The sequence below is a fragment of the Plectropomus leopardus genome, chromosome 8, assembly GCF_026936395.1.
Source record: "Plectropomus leopardus strain MGB_pleo_1.0 chromosome 8, ASM2693639v1, whole genome shotgun sequence".
Classification (NCBI taxonomy): Eukaryota; Metazoa; Chordata; class Actinopteri; order Perciformes; family Serranidae; genus Plectropomus; species Plectropomus leopardus.
The window spans coordinates 17,405,207-17,420,207 of NC_142183.1; the positions used below are offsets into that span (position 1 = coordinate 17,405,207).

Below are 15,001 nucleotides of genomic sequence, written 5' to 3' on the forward strand. Positions count from 1 at the left end.
GTTTTTGTTTGCACACTCACTGATAGAATTGTTTCCAATATCTCACTAAAATATACCCCTGTTTTGTGGCACAATAACTGTTTGAAATGCTGCAGTTGGCTTTCAAATAGTCAACTGTTTTGGTGGCACAACTGCCGCTGGAAATGCAGACAATGTCTTGCTAAAACACTTGCTTTTGGTGGGACATTAATCTCTGGAAATGCAGTCAGCATCTTGTTAAACATCCCCTTTTTGTGGCACAATCACTGCTAAATATTTTTCAGATGTTTCGCTAAAAAAACAACTAGCTTTGTTGTTTGTTGATCTTGGACAGTGGTCTATAGCAGCCGTCTCCCCAAGGTGTCATCCCACCCCCCAACAACAAAGTCACTGCATATGCATGTAATCAGAACTCCAAAGCTTTATGAACGTTGACATAATATGTCTGAAATATTCAAATGCAGCAGAAATGTACAATGCCAACATTTTCTGCATTTGTGTGTGTGTGTGTGTGTGTGTGTGTGTGTGTGTGTGTGTGCACTATGAATCAATAAAATGCATCATCTGCTTCTATCTCTTACCTCCACATAACTTTAAAAAGCATACGGTTGTGTTTTCAGTTTCCTACAAAGACTGAACCCTCATCAACATTTCATCAAACTCTGCTACAAAGATTGATCCTGCTGATACTCTGAAAGATGCCCTGTTGAGATACAGAGATGTTTTATCATTTCTGGGCTTTTCTAACGCCCACTGCGATACAGCTTTTCACCTGTGATAATCATATTAATACTTCACCATGGGCCAGTGCTTATGAATACACATGAAAGACAGATGAAACCAGCAGGTAGAGGTAGAGGTAAAGCAGGTTGCTATTGTGGTTAACATCTAGGGCTCAGAAAAATGTACAAATTGGGAATGGAGGCTGGAAAGAGGTGGTTGAAGTCATGCAGAGGAGGGAACAGGGGGGTGGACTTCTATTAGTTCAGACAGATACAATAAAATTGGATGAGCAGTGCAGGAAAAACTGATGCGTATGGAACTTGTGAGGCTATTTGGCTTCTAAACCTTGTTCGTTTAAAGGGTAATAGTTATCAATATGACAGCTGTGGGCAATGCGGAGAGGCATTAAAAGAAACAAAGTGGCTGTAGAGCTAACAGTGGTGCAGTGGAGGTAAAGTGGGAAGACTTTTCAGTGGAGGCCATGATGATGCCATTACATTTTTGACTGGCAAAACAGTGGCAGGGTTTCCTATTACCGAATAAGGGAAATTCTTTTTACTTATTTCAAGGTTGTTTTTTTGTCTTACAGTCATGTTTTTTTTAAGTAATGTTAAAGAGTTAGATGAGAAGATTGATACCACTCTCATGTGTACATGCTGAATATGCATCATAAAAACAGGCAAGCCTAGCTCTATCCAAAGGCAACAAAATCCCTCTACAAGCATCTCTGAAACTCACTGATTAACTTGTTATAGCTTATTTATTTAATCAAAAGAAAAGAGAAAAGAGTAAAAATAATTTTAAAAAAAAAATTCAAAGGGTTATGTGCTGAATATTTCTTGGCTGAGTGTAATGACTCAGTTGTACAGTTGTGCACAGACTCAACTGCTCTGGGTCAGGTACATGCTGGTAACCTGCAAAAAAGTTGTGAAAGGGGTAGAAATAAACATAGAAATAGAAATTCGGGCATAGCCAATAAAAGAGACTTTTGTGATTTGTGGTGCAAGAACACAGACCCCAGTTTAAACCAGGGACTGCAGACTTTTTTACACACCAACCCCAGCATAGTGAGTAGCCAGTCAGTTGGTGATTGATTTTGCCAATTAGGCTATGCTTAATATGATTTTAATTCATGTTCATTCATATTTTTATAGTAAGACTTCTCCTAATAGTTGATAGACTTACGAGCAGCTGTAATAATCTTACTGGGCTATTTCATTTATTATTATCAATATTTCCTCTTATTGAAATATTGTATATATATGTGTATGTCTTTGTGTGTATGCATGTACGTTTATACATATTTTTTATAATTACTATTTTTGTGTTTTTTGGACAGCACTTTGTGCTTTTGCTTGAAAAGTGCTCTACAAATAAAGTTTTTTTTTATTATTATTACTATGTTACATCTTCCAACTGTGCTGTAAAGATAGTAAAAATGAATCACTACAGGATGAATGACTGTGGAGTGTTTAATCACAGGTTGGGTCACAGGACATTTATTAAAATGCAGGGCCAGTCTGAATATCACTTGGATAGCATTAGGGGCAAAAGGTCGGTTCTGGTGCTGATCTGGACCCATACAGGACCTGCTCCAGCATACTAGTGTATTTCCCAAAATATGAAACTACTCCTTCAAAGTTACTTATTGTGAATGCACGTATATTAAGACCATTAAAGTGGAATAAGCACAGACTGAAATGTAACCCCAAGATCAATTTAAATGTGTATCAGAGAAAAGTGACATATCATTTATGGATATTGTTATACTTCAGTGTTGTATTATCAATGAAACAAATAGGATGTAGTACAGTGTTTGAAGGAAAAACATAATCAAAAGAGTATGAATAAACGCTGAAGGCTCAAAAGGAAAAGTTATACCCAATTCTATTTCTAGATCGATAAATCGCCTATTACTCGTTTCTGTTTTTATATCTCTCTTGTTCTCTTGACATCTCTTGATCTTTATTGCAGGAATTAACATCAGAAAATAAACTGACTATATTATGTCTGATTGGGTGAGCCTGTGAGAAACAGAAAACAAATATTTTCAGTGGAGTAAGTGCACAGAATAAGTAGACAGTTGAGGATGTCAGCTGGCAGAAAAACAAAAGGGTCAACAACGCTAGACACTGCAACTTGCACAGGGCCGCAGGTAGCAGCTTCACTATTACAGTGCAGACATCTTTACTTGAGTCATATTTGGCTTTTTGACACTGCATACTTTTCTCCATGGTATTTGGTTTCACTTGCTGATTCTATTTTCTGCTGCTGTGCTTGGGTGATCCTGCAGAGGCAGGGATCACACGACCCTCCTTCTCTTGGGAGGGCCAAGGATGAGGCCGGGAGAGAGGAAAAAAACGAGAGAGAAAAGATGGCGCTCAAGTGGGAGCATTTAGCCACTTGGAAAGTTTGAAAAAAAAATGCGATGGTAAAAACTCAAGTGGCATGGCAGGCTAAATGGGTTTCTCTCTTTCTCAGTTTCTCCTGTGAATTTCTGAGGACTCTGTGGCAGCACACGGCTGAATATCTGAGTCACTCAGTCTATCACAGCTGAAATGTATCCTGATGTTTCAAATGGCTGGGGCACTTGAGTTACATGGTTAGATGGAGAAATGTCAGGCTCCGCAGAGAGGAGGAGAGGGGCAGAGGAGGAGAGGAGAGGAGATGGTGAAAGGATCAAAGAGTGGAGCAAAAGTGGAGAGGCACAGGTGTGTGTGTGTGTGTGCACATGGACGGTCATGTACGTTAATCATATCCTCCTCATATCAGTAAGTGGTAATTCTCACCTTCCATATGTAACCATTATCCACTCTGATTCTCATCTATTCCTCTCCTCCTCCACAGTGGTCTTTCTCTCCCTTTATTTATGTAGTGACAGACAATCAGCTGTAATGCTGATTAGCTGATGGGGGTCAGATTTGAAGCAAATATGTAAATCCTGTCTGGAATATTAGATCTTTTAATAAGGATTTCATCAGAAAAATGCTGGCTTCACACTGGCCACGTAATGGCTGCAAAGCACGCCGATTTTTGTGAATCTGGCTGGAAAACCCACTAAATACTCTGTTTTGAACAATATGGTATAAACATGGTATATTACATGTGGTATACATGATCTTACCATGACAAATGATACATTATGCATGTAGTGCTTTCACAATGCTTGTCAGTTGTGTTTAAGCACAGTGGGAGGGGGCGAACAGACACACAGAGACAGACAGGCACACAGGGATGCACACGCACTTAGACATACACATACAGATATACAGCCAGAGACACACAAGCAAGCAGGGACAGAGAGACAGGGACAGAGCTCTCTGAGTACGAAAGGAGCAAAGAAAGAGAATCACTGCTGACTGGTGCTGAGAAATGTGCTCCTGGTCTCGAGCTTGATTTGGCCTACCCTGACATGCTGGGTTCAGGTTGGGCTGTATTTTTTTTTCTTATTGGTTCCAGTCGTGTTCTTGCTAAATTAGCTGTTTCTTCTTTGTTTGTTTTTTAGGAAACTGGCAGTTCTCATGTGTAAATGTCAGGAGTTTTGAATCAAGTGAGAAAGAGACAGAAAAATGAGGGTGGTAGTGATGGAGAACTAGGGGAGACAGAGAGAGACATGTTTAAGTCTTTAAAAATAAATAGATTTAATTTACAGTCAAAACTGCTGCTGTGGGTCGGCTCAGGTCAGGCTTGGGCAGAAACTGTGCGGGTTTATGCAGGGTCGGGCCTGATTGTTTGGGCCCCATCAGAGCTCAAATACCTTGCAAAATATGGGAAGGATAAAGGAACTTGGAAAAAATGGCCAAACATCTACATAAGAATAACTATTCGTCACTACAGTGGTTGGTTTAACTTAAACAGAGGAATTACAAAAAATGTTCTGAGCCTTTATGCTCTGGCGTTATGAGCCAAAACATTAGGGGCTGCACACACAACCACATGGTGGTGACATTGGATCCGCAATCTGCGTTGAAAACTAATTACTTGCTCCTAATAATTACATTATGACAGCAGCTCTATATGGTGCAGCTTTACTAATTACATATGTAACAAGAGAAGCACTGAATAAAAGACCCTTGCCATGGCTGGATACAGATGGATTAATGAGGCAAATTAGACAATACAAGAACACATCTGAGAGGTTTTAATTCTACTGGCGGATCCAAAATTATAGCAACATATCGCAAATATAGATCCGGATATTTTTACAAGCCTGAAAACATGGATTTGGTATGGAGGAGGTCAAAAGAGGGCAGCAGGGATTTTACATCCTCATCTCTTGTTTCTCTGTTTCTACAGACTGTTCATGCAGCTTAAACCAAAAAACAGATACTAAATGGTGAATCTATTTAAAGCGTTCCCGCGTGATATATACTGTATGTCCTATTTTTATAACAAGAAGTCCTGATAACTCAGCTCTATGTCTCTATAAATATGGAGGACAACAAAGCCCAAAGCTGGACAAAAACTCTGGGTTATGCAACACTGTTTGTATAAAATATTGAGCATATGAAAATAAAACTGAGCAATTCTTGAAGGATCGTGGTGCTCCATTTTATTTCTCTCTGTAAGTGAAGAGAGGTCAGTGAGATTATTGTGTTTCTTCTCTTATGTGAGAAGGTGCAGATATGTATCTTTGTATTATAAAGACTGGGGGACTCTTATTATGGTGGCTGCTATGAATAAACTGTCCTCTCCCATATGCTCATAAGCATATTGTTTTTCTGTGCATTTGGGAGTCAAAAGAAACGCCCTTTCAATTGATCTGAACTGAGACAATCTTTTGCTGAACAGCAGCCACAATAACAGGAAACTGGTAAATGCTAAAATGTAGCACAACTGTACCACAAAAGTAAGAGTATTAAAGTCAGGAAACTGACCTATTAATGCAAGTTATGTAGTAACATCCAATCAAAATGAACTAACATTAAGCTACTGGTCATTATAGACCATATGAAACTGAAGCAGTAAAACCTCTGATTGTACTGATTGGAGCAAGAATGGGTTTTATTGCTTATAAATTGAACTGTTCATTTGTGAGAGGGAGACTATGTCATTTCTTATTTCAAATGTTACATAGTCTCACTTTAAAAGCTCTTTAAATTTGACATCGTTTGATAAAAACACTCTTGATGATTAAAACACTACTGATGCCAGAGACATCCACTGATCTCTAACCTTTGAAGTTACCATGCAGGTACTTTGCTTTAATTATATAGCAGGAGCCTCCATGTTAGCGGCCTACAAGAGTGCAGTTAGAATCATGCATAACCAGTGTTACTCACTTGTTTCTATTGGGCTCCCACACATTTTCATTTTTCAAAAACTTTTCCATGACCTTTCAAGGACCCATTATTTCCCTGCCACACTTGCCCGGCGTTTTTCTAACATATAAGATTCAAACTCAATTCAAAGAAAAATTTAAGCTGGCATACATGAGAGGAGAGATGGGACAAAGGGAGAAAATGGAGAAATGTGTTCTTTGAAAGCTCTAAATGGGCAGTTTGATATTTACAGGAAATACTTCCTTTATAAAACACAGAAAAATTCACTATTTAAAGCATTTAATCACCTGAACATGAATTTCCTTTTAGGCTCAAATAATAGGTGCATGTGATCAACAGCAATGATCGTTTTCTGCGTGTGTGTGTGTGTGTGTACAAGACTCACTGATGAAATTTGTCTGGCCGGTGTAGATGGTGTATTGCAGCTCATAGGAGGTGACGCTGAACTCGTCCTCTGACGTCCAGTGAACAGTGATGGTGTCATGGGAGGCGGTGCACAGTTCGTCTCTTATGGATGGCGGGTTGGGAGCTACACAGGACGAAAGAACATGATTCATATTAAAAACAAATATGGTCTTAATAATCTTGTCTGATTTAACATAGAAGTACTTCCTGATGAGATAATGTGTCACCTTCAGCTCTTACCTGTTAGGTAATCTAGCCCTTCCAGAATCTTCTTCTCTCTCGAGAAGTCCAGGGCGAAGTTGTCAAAAGCCTCGTTCAGGTTGACGTCAGGGATGAGTACCTGGGAGGAGGCTGTCGCCATGGCAACCCTTTAGAGCGGTCATGGCATGGGAGTGAGGAAGAGAAAATGTCAGGGGAATGGCAGAGAGGTGAGGGAGCAGAGCAGAGCCGAGACGTCAGAAGAGGCGATGAGACGAAGAGAGGGGAGGAGCAGGGAAAGATGAAGGGTGATGAAGAGGTGGACAAATGTGAGGAGAGAGGTGAAGGAAGTGAGGTGAGAAGAGGGGAGAGGTGGCAGGTTGTGAGAAAAAAATAAGGAAGAGAGAAAGGGAAATTTTTTTTAAAAAAAATGCACAATATAGAAATAAAAAATAGAAATCAAACAGAAGTGTCTGCAACCTGCCCTCCATAAACTACCACTAACCCACAGTTGATGTTAACTCAGAGAGCCATCATAACAAAGACAAACACAGACACACATTGACACAGTCTGACTCCACAGTCTGCGCAGCTTTGTGGAAACTTGTGCCTACTTCTGCTTTGAGCATCAGTGAGCCGTCTGCGGCAGGAGCCAGCCTGAACCACAGCACTGGCAAGGTTACAGGGCAGCACAGAGCGGAGCATAGAGCAGAGCTCGTCCTTGAGACTTTTGCTCCCCAGTGAAGAGAAACCAGTCGATCAATAGTTCGGCCAGGTGCTGGAAAAAGCAGAGTCTAGGCCAAATTTTAAAAAATGCTACGCTAGCTGCAGATTTAGCACAGACCTTTGTCTGTGTGAGAGAAAGAGTGAGCGAGCTGCGGTGGGAAGAAGGGATGAAGGTATTACAGAAGTATGCAGGTGGAAAGAGAAACCGCAGGGCTGGCTGCTTAAAAGACAGATGATTTTCACCAGAGGCCTGGGATTGATCGCAGCAGCTTAAGAGGTTTGATATAATGCTGATTTCACCAGCAGCCTTACTCTAAGATTGGATTTCATCGAAGGAAAAAGTGAAACTCATTGTAGGGCAGGGCTTTTAAAATGTTTGTGTCTTAACAGTTATAATACCAGAATCTGAAACCTTTGAAACTTGGGCAAATCTTGCTTTTTTTTCTTTTGAAAAACTTGTAAAGCAGGCAATGAGCAACTTAAGAAGAAAGGAACCAAAAATGAGCAAGAAATCAATGAAAAGTAACAAAAAATAGAAAAGAAAAAAAAACACAAGAGAAAACAAGGAAATGACCTGAACAAAGCATTTAAAAATTCTAATAATTTTAAATGTGTAATTATGATAACTTTAAATATAAATATGTTATAGACATTTTTCCCTATCTTTTTAAAAATAATTCTCCAGATTACTGATGTCTTGCAAAGTTGCTCATTGTCTTTCCTATATTTTTGAAAGAAATCAAAGCAATTTGTTCAGGGGTTTAAAGGTTTAAATACTTGTGAAAGGTGTCTGAAAGGGTTTCAAAGGGTTTAACTTCAATACAAGTACTAAAAAATGACAATACTTAACATCTCTTTCAATACCATGGCAAAAACAAAACAAAGTTTGAGAAATACAAATAAGATTTTTTCCCTCTTTTCTTTATTAGACAACCGCACACTGTGTTGGTAGAGAAAAAGTGACTGAGTACATGCCTCCGGTCACATGGTGGGTTTGTTTGTGAAGAGAATGCTGTAACAGCTTTTGATTTTCTTCCACGTTGTTTCATCTTTCCAGCCTTGGGTTACAAATCTGATTGTAGATCTTTTTTTTTTCTTTTTTAAAGCTTTGGTAGTTTTGATTCTATCAAATGTATGAATATCAGAGATTGTTTCATTTCAAATGTGGTGTTGAAAAGTAACAATATTTTTCACAGTCTTAGGTACCACTTATGGTCTCTTTGGGCATTTATTCCTGTATGTCCTTTTTTTTTTGTTTTTTTTTTTTTTTTACATTTTTTCTTTTTTAAAACTCTAAAGTCCCTTCCCAACTGCAAATGAAACCCACTTGATCATCTGGATGGATGCTTGTTTTAGCCTCTTTGATGGTGCATTGCAATGACAGGCCACCACAAAAACCGTCCGCCTCTAACCACACAGCACTCAAACATCGTTCAATATTTAGTCAGCGCCAAGTTTGACAGACACTGAGTAAGTAAGAGATATAAAAAAAAAGAAGCAACCATCGTAAAATTCTTGTCTCCTGCCAAGCCCTATATTTGTCTCTAATCTGTTGACAATGGAAAAGCAGTCTATTGTCTATTTTATCATTTTTTTCTGGGTTAAAAAACCAACATACACCCACAAATTTGGGTGAAAAGGAGGTATAAGAAGCCTGTTAATTTGCATATGTCATTCACCAGTGATGTTAAGTGTATTAACCAACTATTGAAAACTACAATATTACCTCCACATCACCACTGATGTGGGCAAAGTTAACCAATTTACTGTGTAGGCGCAGATGCGTGTCTCTTAAAAACCCACCTTTCTGCTACATTTCGGGCGGTCTGGAGAAAGCGGGCGTGGTCGTTCTCCTTCAGGCTCTGCTCTGCTTGTGTGATTAAAGCACTGGAGCGCTCTAGACACTGGCGGCAGTTTGCAATCTGCTGAGCCAACTTACGCAGCTTCATCACCTGGAACAAACACAAATACAGACCATGTTGCTGTGTTGCGACACACCAATTTATATTCATTTGTTCAATGTGAGCCTTTAAGGGATATAGCACTGTTTTGGTGACTGGACTGTTCAATTTTGCCCTTGGTCTCTCTATAAAAAGCATTCATCATTGTGACAGCTACTAATCCACAAATATGTTCAACACCTCCAGAAAATGTAATTAAGCTTTGCTGCCAAATTACTGCAGGAAAGTCAGCCGTAGTAGCACCCCCTGAGATGATCCCTGCGAGGTGAAACCAACAAATTGCCATAAGTTTTATTACTGTTGGAGAACAACAATATTAAAACAAACACAATGCCTCTGTGGGAATCTTGGATCGATATCTAATGTCTTAGACACGGATCAAATATTATCCTGTCAGAGGAGTCTTAAAATGATGTTCCATTAATTTTACTTGTAGATACAGTGAGCACAGGCATTATCACAACTTATGTGTTAAACAGATGAAAGAGGAAGGAACAATCTGTGTTAGGATGCCATTCTACAACTAGCAGTGCTGAAAATGTAACCCATGCTCAAAAAAATAAAATTCATGGCTGTCATACACTAAATAATAAACATCTAGATTCCGCGGTGAAGCACAAGCATAGACAGGGGTGTCATAGTGAGGGGAAAAGTAGAACTGAAAAGTCTGGCTTTCTTTGCAAATGTTTATTTCTCATTAGTGTCACAACTAAATGAGAATTTGCTGAATTAATCAGATTAAATGCTGTACTTTGTAAAAAAAATGTGGAACCTATCTGAGGCCCCTCTTACCCTTAAAAGCCACAAAATGGTTCAGACCACCCCTTCTTTTGAATTTGTTTCTAAACATATCCAAGTGACTACTTCTGTTGCATACGGTCATGCTGTTCTACAAAAAGAAACTAAAGAGAGAGGGGAAAGAAAGTAATCTGATATTGTAATTTTTTTTTTAAATGTTCATGAGAGGTGGGGGGCAGGAGGCCCACTGTGACTGTTTATGCCTAGGGCCCAGAATTTAGTGCTACGCTTCTGCTCATATACACAGTGATGCAGATACAGAAAGGAAAACACAACGACAGATAAACACCCAGCATGCAGCAGAGAGAGCAGAGTCATGGTTATGAGGTGAGAGTTGAAGTGAAGCCACTGGCTTTTAATTCTCACATTGACCTTGTGATCATATTGCATAATAGGAGGGCAGAGGTGAATGGCTTAATGCATTGTTATCCAATATAATGACAGCCAGAGCAAGAGGTACAGCATGCTAATTTGTCTGTGTTTGTCTATTAATGAGGAAATTACTGAGAAGATTTGCAAAATGGACTGGAAACCACTATGGATGTACTGCTGTTGCCCTCACCAACCAAACAGCATTAACATAGTTTCTGCCTTGTAAACACTCATATTTCTATACACTTGTTGTGCATGTTTCATATGTACCAGCTGGAGGAATTTCATCTGAAAATTCTGAAAACTAAGAAAAGAAATGTATAATTTTGGCCCACCAAGCCTACATTAACTCAATTCATGACAAACAACCAGCATTTTTCCATTTTTCCATAATTTATCAATGGGTGCACTGTAATACTTCCGACTGAGCATAAGGAAGCCATTCTATGCTTGTTTGAAATTAAGGTAATCCATTTATCTTCATTACAGCTCATATCCTGATTCCCCAAAAGAACTTAGTTTGATGAAACTCCCCACAGGAAAATAACAGGCTGCTCATGAGCTTCAAGACTGTCAACGAAAGGTGAGCTTTTGAATTAAATACCAGCTCTGGTATGGAGAGTCTCTTGGCAATGATGATTAAATGAAACCTTTGTGAACTTTTAAATGGCAAATGGTAAAGTAAAAATGCTTCATTGTCTGAAAAAGCATACTTTCACCAACAGCTAACAACTTGAATCTCCAAACACTAAAATAAAACTAAAACGAGCAGAAACATTATGATGAGTGCCCTTAAGGGATTAGTCATTTATATTTTCAGCGACACATTTTTTTTTTTTTTGCTTGCAGGGCTTGAATTATGCAAATAAGAATTCAGAAAAAAACACACTGGGTGGCAATCGGTTAAGAGCTTGTCATCAAAAGCTCTCAAAGAATCAAAACAGTATATAATGTGTATTCGCTTTCTGCTGCTAGGAAAGCTGGTGCTGCTTAGAAGCCTCTCTAAGCTGGCGACTTAATGGAGTTTTCAATTGACGTCTTAGCTGCTCTTCCACCAAGTCCACCATAATCTGTTGTCACTATAAACGACTTCAGAGCAGGTTGGTGACCGCACAGAGAGAAGAGGCGAGGTGGGTTTAATGGATGGGTTTTTATTTAGCAACATATGCCGCAAACAACAATTTTAGAGATGATTACTCCCCCCCTCTCTGCGAATAATGGACAATATGGCAGTGTCTGTGACTGTGAGCGTATCACCTTGTGTAAAGACACCCTCATCTAAAGCTGAATAGTCTGTTTAATCATAGCTTAAATATTGCGATGGTGGGACATTTCAAGCGAAGAAAAATATCTGACAATATTCTGTAGAATGTAAATCTTATCACACAAGGAATAAGTTAATATGAGTAAACAAAAACCTGTTCTGTGCTCAGCACATTTATTTATGTGTTTGCTATTCTTCACATAAAAGCACAATAATAACCTCTCTCACTCAATTTGATTCCTTTGTTCTCGCTCAAAATCGCTGCTATGTGGGCTCTCGAGTTCACTCCTAAACCTGAAACAGTATTACAGTTTGTGACAAGTCTGACTCATCCCTCTCTCATAATCCTGGGATAGGAAAGGAAGTGGTGCGTTAGAAAATGTTGTCTGATCAACAATAGTGTAAAGACAGGGCTTTACATGGGTGGCATATAACAGCTTGATACAGAACATTTATACAGAACGAAGGAGGAAGATTTTCAGGACTTTGTAGGCTACTATCCTGTGTACAATAGAGTGCTGCAGGGATTATGTGTTTTTCAAGGCCAACCTGCAAGTTCACATCGCCCTGGTCCGTCTACAAAAGCCAATGGGATTTCTCCATGGGATTTTGGATTTTTGTGGAAAAAATCTTTTGTGGCAATATCAGGTTTTTTGTTCAGTAAGATAATCTTTACAAATTAACTGTAATTTTCTGATTTTTGCAGCAAAAAAGCAATCGCCACAAGTAAAAAGCTAACCTTACACTACAAACAAACTACACCATGGTCCCATGGCTTTATATCACCACCACAATAAGGCTGTATAGCCATGTTGGGCATGATAACCGTCTGTGGTCTCATTCAGTCATTTAGCTACTTATTGGCAATAACCGTCTTTATAAAATTTAGTATTTACTGACCTATTTAATGTTGTAGAACAAAATGTAAATGTCTCATAAGCTTGTGTTGTACACAGACTGTATTTCAGGCTTCTAACCAAAAACTCATCCAAAAACCCATTAACATTGAGACATGGAAACCACAAGTGCAAAAATGCTGACTCATTTGTGGGTTTTAGGACTCATTGCTACAGCACTCAATGAAGTATCTGTCCTAACAAGCATGAAGGTCCGAGCTTTACTATTATTATTTTGAAATAAGAAACATAAATAATAGAAAAGTGAAACACTACAACCACTCATAATTAGTTTATACAGTTTGATACTTACTAAGCTAAAAGTATCTGGCTAGATTTATGCAAAATCCTTTCTCGAAGACAAAGCTTGACATTCTAAGAAATATGTTTACTTGCTTTCTTGCCAAAGGCTAAACTAAACAAACTATATATGTATATATATGCTATATATATGACTGAACAGTTTCCAGTCTTTATATTACACTAAACTAATCAGCTGCTTACTCCAGTTACACATTAGCTACAGGCAGAGGAGGCTAGCATTAATCATCTCATCTATATTTTGACAAAATACAAGCATATCCTCCGAAACTGGACTATTTCTTTCAGTGATCTGGGGAATACCATCCAACCTTGACAGTAACAAGCCTAAGAAACTGGGTATGAACAGCAGAATTGCATGTTAATGTCACATGCTTTGCACGGCAAACTACTGACCCATCCCTCCACCCTAAGAGGATTTTGGTGCCAGAATGTCACACTACTTCCATTCTTTCTGAGAAACAGCAGCCATAATTGGCATAGCCACAAGGGGTCATTTGTTTCACGCATTTAAACAAATGCTTAATGCTGTTATTTTTCTGGGGAGGACAGTCCCTATCAGCTGTTACCTTGCAAACTGAGGTTAAAAATGACATAACGGCTGTTTGTTTTTGGAAATCAAGTCATTTCTTAAAACCCCGAACAGATTTGAGTTGTTAATCCTTAAGGCTCTAAAGGAGTTAAAATAGTTTCAGAATGAAAGGCAGAGAAGGGTGGAGGACAGGCAGAGTTACATGATAAAGACGCTCTCACACACACCAGAGCATGGGAACAGTGTGTGTTTTGTTTGTACAGGGAGAGATTAGGCATGACTGCTGAGTCTCCTTAGAGAGTGAATGGGAGCACCTTGCACAGCTCTGCTCACCATGATCACGCCTGCATAATCCTGTTATTCTGTCGCAGAGTCACCTCTGAACACTTTCTTTCCAACACCACAGAAAAACTAGTTTTGTTGTCTGAAAAGCCTAAAACGACCTACGTGTACTTGACCTCTAGTGGCTGTGGTCTCCTCTCTTCTCAGGAAACCCCCCGCCAATTATTTGAATTACTCAAGGTCCATTTCGTCCATCTTTCTTGACCCTGAAACAACCTCAAATATTAACACATCACCTCCAGGCTGACATCAATCAAGGGCTCCTCTAGTGTTTTATGTTCAGTTCCTGTTTTCCTCTGTCTCTTGCATTTCACTCCTCTAACCCTTTGCTAGACAGCCTTTTACAGACCCAGACTCTCAGGAGAGCAAGCCTTGCTCTTTGTCTGCAATCACTGCGGACACACTCTGGCACACTTGCTCTCTCTGTCTCACCCACACACGCACACAAACACACACGCACACACCTACTTCAGTCCTTGTGTTCAATGTTTGGAAATGTTTCATCTCTCAACAAAGCTCTTTTGCTGCCTCAGAGGATCCTCCACAAGCACTTAAGACGTCACCTCTGGGAGGCTAAGATTTAGCCTCTGTCCTGAAACCCTTGGCACTCATAGGGCAACAAACCACCCATATACACATGGGCACGTGTCCTCACAGCCTGACACACAGGGACGTCTGTACAGTAAGTCCCGAAACAAGTTCACAACAGTCTTTGCTGCCATCTCAGATTTTTTCCACACACATTCAGGTTGGCTGCCTACATGTGGAAGAGGCCATTGCTGCTCTGTTTTTCCTTGCTTGTCTTTTCCATTTTTCCTACAGCGTCCATGTGATGGGTGTTTGGGTAAACAAGCGGGCAACTACAGAAGCAGCCTGAAAGAAACAACCCTGAAAGACCTGGATGAATATATTCTGCCCATGCTGCTGCTGCTCTCATATTCATTAACTTGTATAAAACCACAGTTTCTCTACCAGTGGACTGTGACCTACAGCTTCCTTAAATATATTTGCCAATTTGAATGCTTCAAAAGGCAGTGAGACGTAACTGAATTGATGTACAATGAATAAAAATGTGAATTCAATAAATCTCACATCCTACTGCTTTAAACCTAAAAAAGCAATGCGGCAAATTATCCTTAAACTCTGTATCTCTATGGAGCTGTTCAGACACTTTAAGCTCACTGTTTCAGTTTCAAGGCACA

General features: G+C 39.4%; 1 protein-coding gene across 4 annotated transcripts in view; it reads right to left on the reverse strand.

The window, feature by feature from the left end:
- mid2 (midline 2) overlaps nt 1-15,001 on the reverse strand; it is a 183,195-nt gene that overhangs the window by 29,600 nt on the left and 138,594 nt on the right. For all 4 annotated transcript variants that reach the window (XM_088081015.1, XM_042493808.2, XM_042493807.2 and 1 more), the window contains 3 exons: nt 9,117-9,265; nt 6,630-6,757; nt 6,370-6,513 (listed from right to left, as the gene is read on the reverse strand). In XM_088081015.1, the coding sequence (XP_087937141.1) occupies nt 6,370-6,513; nt 6,630-6,757; nt 9,117-9,265 (421 nt within the window). The remainder of the gene's footprint in view (nt 1-6,369; nt 6,514-6,629; nt 6,758-9,116; nt 9,266-15,001) is intronic.